General features: G+C 41.7%; 1 protein-coding gene across 1 annotated transcript in view; it reads right to left on the bottom strand.

Annotated features, from left to right (window-relative positions):
* The window catches only part of BTAF1 (B-TFIID TATA-box binding protein associated factor 1), a gene marked incomplete at its 5' end in the record, with an annotated part of 102,065 nt that overhangs the window by 52,803 nt on the left and 42,194 nt on the right, over positions 1–7,068 (bottom strand). Inside the window, 7 exons of the mRNA XM_019502120.1 lie at positions 289–438; positions 1,109–1,213; positions 1,417–1,537; positions 4,177–4,301; positions 4,442–4,582; positions 5,505–5,681; positions 5,769–5,864. Of these exons, the coding sequence (XP_019357665.1) occupies positions 289–438; positions 1,109–1,213; positions 1,417–1,537; positions 4,177–4,301; positions 4,442–4,582; positions 5,505–5,681; positions 5,769–5,864 (915 nt within the window). The remainder of the gene's footprint in view (positions 1–288; positions 439–1,108; positions 1,214–1,416; positions 1,538–4,176; positions 4,302–4,441; positions 4,583–5,504; positions 5,682–5,768; positions 5,865–7,068) is intronic.

The raw sequence follows: 7,068 nt of genomic DNA on the forward strand, positions 1-7,068 counted from the left end.
CAAAAAAAAAAAAAAAAAAAACTAATGAAGAAATACACCATTGTAAGAAGAAATTTCACTCCCATGAACAACTCACTATATATAAATAATAGCTTTTGCCTTCTCTGTGAACCACTATGGGTATCCATTAGTTCCAACAGCTTCAAAGTCTGTACCACAGGTGTGGCGATAACAGCATTTGTCTTCCTTTTTGCGAGAGGCCAGTTACTATTGTGTGTCACAGCACCATAATAATGATCAATTTATTTGATTCCACAAAAAATGTTTTGCAAACTTATTTCCTTTTACCTTTGATCTTGCTTTTACTTCTAACAACATATTTAAATCAATAGGTAAGTGAGAAGGTTGCATCATTAAGCAGAGCCAAGCTCCCATCCAGGGGCAAGCAGCTGCTACCAAATATTGTATTGGTGCTTTGTTTAACAGTTCCAGCCACACCTGGAGGGGGGGAAAATGCACATATTAGTATAAAGAAGAGATATATTGTGTTATCTATCTAATTTTTTGACAAAAATGATCTTTAATATCTAAGAAATCTGACAGGTATGGTGCTCTTGCAGCAACATAAAGTAAATTTATGCATGGAGATGGTCCAGAGGAGGGCCACTCGCATGATCAGGGGACAGCAGGGCAGGCCCTATGAGGAGAGGCTACGGGACCTAAACCTGTTCAGCCTCCAAAAGAGAAGGCTGAGGGGGGATCAGCAGGCATTGGGGGAGTCACTGTTCCCCCGAGCACCACCAGGAGTGACCAGGAATAACGGTCACAAGCTGGCAGAGGGTAGGTTTAGGTTAGATATCAGGAGGCGCTACTTCACGGTCAGGGCGGCTAGGGTCTGGAACCAACTTCCAAGAGAAGTGGTGCAGGCTCCTACCCTGGGGGTTTTTAAGAGAAGGTTAGATGAACACCTTGCTGGGGTTGTTTGACCCCAGTACTCTTTCCTGCCATGGCAGGGCGGACTAGATGATCTACTCAGGTCCCTTCCGACCCTAGAAACTATGAAATTACAAAAGAGCAAGCTTAACCAGGTCATACAGCTACAACAGAGCATGGTATAGATGGTAAGTTTTAACAAACATAGCATGGTAATACATTAAAAAATAAATACCTTATGAATAAGGTCAAGAATCTCTTGGTTGCTTTCCAAAATACAGAATTGAAAAATGTGTCTCAGCATATCTTGCAGAATGGGAGTCAGCCAGGTTGAAGAACTCTGAAGATAGGCATGCAATGAGTATGAGAAAACTTCAACATACGATGTAGTTTAAACATACATTATTTTAGGTTCTTCTATTATGGAATATTATAGCAGAAATAAGCTACAAACATTTTCTGTAAGTTTTGAGTACAAAAGGGACTCGCAAATCATCACTTACATCTACATGTTAACAGTTAAGTGGTACTACAAGTTCTTACCTGGTCTTGGGTGGATAATAGCGTGAATAAAGTTTCCAATGCTGCCTTTCGAACAGATGATATGGTGTGATGCAAGAATGGCCATACACGTGGGACCAAAACTGTAAGCGACTGCTGGATACTGGTAAATAGCATGGACACAGAGGCAGCAGGGAAAAAGATACACACACAAGTCAGTCAATTGTACCTTCAGATACAGAGTACAGCATTAAGCTGTAACTTCATGATGGTGGTCAACAGTTTATTTTGAGTTGCACCTTTGCTTGGTTTTAAAATACCATGTGTTCAATTTGCATAAACTAAAATTTGCCAGGTAATAAAATAGTGAGGTCCTATTGTATTTATATGGGTGGTTGCTCTGGCTCCTTGAACACAAATATGCTCCATCTCTAATCATCTACCCAGAAGTGAGCAAACATCACTGTAAAAGTTAGCCTCCGTGTTTTAATTTTTGTGAAGTTAGGAGTAGAAACTGAAACTATTACTTAGCTATATGAATTCCCAAACAAAATAAGAGTTCTTAAATATCAACTGATCTAATCACCAGATATATGGCATATGGGCTGTGTTAATGACAGCTGCAGCCTTAACTTGGAGTTTGTGATTCAGCACTGGCCTTAATTATTGGAAAATAAGTGTTATGAATAATAGTACAGGTCAGGAACAAGGATAACATTTGTAAAGGGGCTACTTATCTCAACATATAAATTATGACAACCATCTCTATATGAATTTTTGACAAAAAGATACATTGACTTTTAATGAGATTTAAAGAAGTCATTCCATAATTTAAAGTTTTGTTTCCTTTAGAAGAATACGAGATAGTCTCCAGCGAAAGCCCCCAGGAAGAATTTTTCTTAATTTTCCCCACTGTCAAAAATTACTGGATTCCTTGGCAATTATGAATTTAACCTTTTAAAAGGAAACAGTAAATTACCGTGATGAAGTCACATAAAGAAAAGCTTCCACTTCAAATTAAAAAAAAACAAAAAAAAAAACAACTTTATTACTGAAGCTCTGATTAATTTGAAACATTTCACTAATGCTTTAATAGGCAGTAACCACAATTTTACATGTCATTTTTTGGTCCTGTGAATGAAAAGCAGGCACGTGTGGTTGTGGGATGGAAAGAAACAGAAATGGAGAAAGAAAAGTGAAAAAGGAGGGAGACAGCAAACCAAGAAAAGAAGGGCTAGAGATGTAGACGGTAGATGCAGAAGAGGATTTTGTTTTTGTAGAAATTATATTCAATTTAATTTCCCAAAATACCTACAGTTGATCCTTTCACTAATTACATTTTTTTCCACAGACAAGTTTCTCTTAAAAGCAGTCAGTCTTTACCACTAAACTGTCCTCCAGTAGATGAAAAAAGTTGATTGTTAGTGTTCTGCCAAATGACATGAAGCATCATGAGCGGGAATGATAAGACAATTTTTTCTTATGTTTGACCCTTTCTTTTTGCAACAGATACAGTTGTAACAACATTGAATCAAGAAGGCAAAAAAAAAGACAAAAGGACTGGGGAGAAAGGGGTACAGTTACCAATATCCTTTGGGCCGAGGGTCAGCAGCTTACAACCAGCATGCCAAATCCAGCCCATGGAGCTTCTGGATCTGTCCTGCAAAGCCAGAGAACTTTGCCGCTGCCCATGCCTGTGCTAAGGTTGAGCAGCAAAGAGCTGAACTGTAGCCAGAAAGCTGGAAGCTGTGCCTGCATTGCTCCTGCTCCCCCTGAGCAGCAGCTCAGGCAGAACTTCCAGCCAGCAAGGAACTGTACCAGGGCTGGGCTGCTTCCAGCTGTAGTTGCGCTGCAGCCAGGGGGAGGAGAGAAGCAGTGGCAGTAATGCAAATGCAGCTTTCAGCAGTCCAGCTGCAGCTCAGCTCTCTACTGGCTGGAAGCTGTGCTCACATTCCACCTGGTGAGCACAAGGATGGGTGGGGAATCTGGAAGAAGCAATGGCACTGCCTAGCCCCAGCACAGGTGCAGGAAAACCTTTTGCTCCAGATGCACTGCTGAAGTCACCTGGCTGCTGAAGTCACCTGGCCTACTCTATGTGGTCCTAGCCAGCAGCTTACAAAAGGCTACCAGCCCATGCCCTAGGCCAGAGGTTCCCAAACTTTTTCTTAGTGCACACCCCCTTCCAGATTTACTAGCTGCCCACATATCCCTACCACTTTACGTTTTATATTTTAACCCCTAAAATATAATGAAAATTAAATCCGCCATTACACAATTTCTCCCACGTACACTGCCCAGAGATGTCTTGTGCACATCTGGACTCAGTTCTACTCCTCATGTCATGCTGCCCTGCAACCTAGGGCAGGGGCAGGCAGCAAAAGCTGGAGAAGGAAAGGAGAGCCCAGAACCCCCAGCAGCAATACAGGGAGCACAACTTAACCCCTCATGGGCCACGTGCCCCAGAGGCTGCCAGTTAGACCACCCTGTAGCAGTCCATACATGTCTTTAATTCTCCCGTTAGAGCTAGCAGGTTTAATTAACATTAAGACGGCATGATTAAGAATTCTACTGCAGAACTGCAGTTTCACAAGTAGTATCTTTTCAAGCTTTAAAACCCATCTTACATAGACAATACATTTTGAGGTTACACCCACTTTGAACGCCTTCAAGACACTTTTGGATGCTTATCTTGCTGGGATCCTATTATCCCTGCCGACTTCCTGCCCCTGGGGCAGGCGGCTAGACTCGATGATCCTCCGGGGTCCTTTCTAGCCCAAATGTCTATGAAATCTATGAAATTACCTGCATTTCCGGACTTCAGGATAAGTTAGAAGGGAGGAGAGAAGTGTCATGATACTGTTTGTGGAAGCTGTTAGATCATCCAACTCCAGAAGAGCATCCCATAATGTATTAAGAATAAAAGGCACCTAAGGAGAATAAGCAAAGGGACAGAATTTACAAGTAAAAATAAAGTCACACAATTAGAAAGTGTGCACCAGACTATCAATGTTGCTCTTCTATTCAGATCCAAAGTAAAAAATGCTGACAAAACCCACATCCCATTCACCTTTTGTGACTGAAGGTGAACAAGGCTTTCTACTACTGGTACCAAGGATCCTGCAGCAACAGCTCGGACATCATCATCTAAGTCTTGGAGACCGTCAATTATTGCAGGCAAAACTTTAGGCAATAAGCTATTTATCAAATCCTGCAAAAAGAAAATAAAATATTTTAGACAAAATAAGGAAGCATTCAAAATTGACCACCTTCTCAGCCCCAAGAATAGTCTAAATTTAAAAAGGAGCTACCTGGAAAAAGATGACATTAACTCCTTATAAAAGGAGTTAATCTTACCTGAATTTGATTTTGCTCATAGCAGTCTGCCATTCCTCATGTTTTTCTACAATTACTCCTTACTACTCCACTATTCTGGAGTGCTAAAAATTCTCAGTTTATAAAAGGTAAAAAGAGAATAAGTCTGGAACAGGAGTGTCAAACTCATCTGGCCTCGCAGGCTGGATAAGTGGCATGGAGCCAGTCCACAGGCTGGATCAGGCCCATGACCTGACACCCCCTCCCTCCATCCATATATCGAACCTGCCCAGGCCCACCTGGGATCCAGACCCAACAGGCAGCACACATCCTGGGGTCCACACATGGGATTGGGTCAATGGGCAATAACTGGGCAATAGGTTATGGGGCTTCATGGTCCTAGAGATTTCCACCACCAAAATGTATTTAATAGGTCACATATCTTAGACATAGGTTTCTACAAGGCAAGTTCACATACCACCTTCTTGTAAAGATCTTGTAGTGCTGAAACGTCTACACAGCAAAAACAAGTGCAATTATAGCTCAGGTAAGCATGCCTATAATTGCTTTAATTTAGCTGCCACAAGTAGCAATAGTACACAAGGCATGGCACCATAGGCTTCAGAGTGGACTAACAATCTAAGAACATGCCCAGTGTGTTCAGCGGGTTTAGGCAGTGTGTCACTACATCTTCAGTACAACTGCTTTCCATGCCAGCTAGAGCATGCTTCTCTGTGCTACAACCACACCTTCATTTTCTGTGCAGTCTTAACTATACTGACTTTGAACAGGAAAAAAGCCCCAAAATAAATGATTACCTGACGGACTGCCAAAGCATATTTTATTCCTAGAAGGCCACCATGTCTAACTTCCCACTGCTCCTGCGTGAGCAACTTCAGGAGAACATCCACAGTTTTATGAACTCCAGTCTCATTCATATGCTTCAATACCACTCCCAAAGTCTGAGCACAGGTCTCGCGTACTGGTGCTACAACCTAGGATATAGCAAATCATCAACACAGATATTTCTGTATGAAGTGTACCATGGAAATAGATTTAGCAGTCTAAGTTTTGACACTTACTTCATCTGAAACAAAGTCTCCAAACCTGTCTAATGCAAAGACGCAAAGAAGTCTAATAACTAAGTCTTCCAACCACTCCTGATGTTGTTGAGCCATCTGTTCAGTAAACAATTTAAAAAATGAAAGAGAAAAAGTTAAACACATTACATTCATTCATAAAAATACTACTCAATTTTTAATGTAAATTCACAGAGGATAACGTAACATTTAAATATTTATTATGACTGGATTTAAAAAAATCTAAACAGCTGACAATGAAATTCACACATTGTAGGGAGATCCAAAGTACTCAGCATTCAATAATTCTGTACAGGCAGTTAGCTCTATCTGTAATCTATGCAGAGGTTCTTCTGCACACACAAACAAAAGTATGATGCATGTCACAGAAGATAAGTTACTGTGCTTCTAATAATAGCAATGGGCATAAGGAGCAATCTTGGACCCTGGTTCTAGGTTGGAGCTTGCCTGTCTAGCCCCTCCACAAATCATCTCATACAATTTGATCGCTCATGCTGCTGACAGTCATTCACTTGAAGCTGTGTTTGGATCTTACCAGAGATCCCAACAATTGCACTTCCTGCCAGACCACATATGTGCTTGACACCTGTGGCCTAGAGATTCTACCTGCAAATGTATTTAATTTTATTTTAAAAACCTACAAAGATGTAGTTAAAAACAAAACTTAGAATACCAGCTCTCAGCTGCTTTTTGTTGCTTCTACTTTGTGTCATAACTTGATGCCCAAAAGTAATTTATTTTTAATGGTATGGCAGAAGGCATGATTGTTGGGATGACTGGTCAGATTCCGTCATAACTTTATGTGAAAGTCTGGCAGCAGCATACAAGATCATACAGATAATGTATGGGAAGGGCTAGCTATATAGGCAAACCCCACCTCCAAATTTACTAATGGCAGGATGCATGTTTTGGACTCTAATCCCCAAACCTAAACATTGCCAGAGCAGGGGGAGCCTGGGATCAGGAATAAATCGAAAGTTGTGTATACACAATCAGCTGATTGTCAGTTGGGGCTGGGGACCAAACCAGGGTCTGGAACTGACCCCAGTCAGGTCTCTGGCCTGAGCCAACAATCAGCTTACTGTCAAAACCCCGGCTGGGTGGCACGCACAGTTTTTAATCATCCCAGGGTGCAGACAGAAGTGATTGTTTTTGCCCAATCTGGCCACAGAAAACAGTCTATAGCTGCAACCATACACAAGGGCACAGCTGCAGACAGCTTAAAAAAACTGACCAGGTGAAACTCTGACCCCCCCCCCCCCCCCCCCCCCCCCCCCCCCCC

The sequence above is a fragment of the Gavialis gangeticus genome, unplaced genomic scaffold (genome assembly GCF_001723915.1).
Source record: "Gavialis gangeticus isolate Ggan-Ray unplaced genomic scaffold, GavGan_comp1, whole genome shotgun sequence".
Taxonomy (NCBI): domain Eukaryota; kingdom Metazoa; phylum Chordata; order Crocodylia; family Gavialidae; genus Gavialis; species Gavialis gangeticus.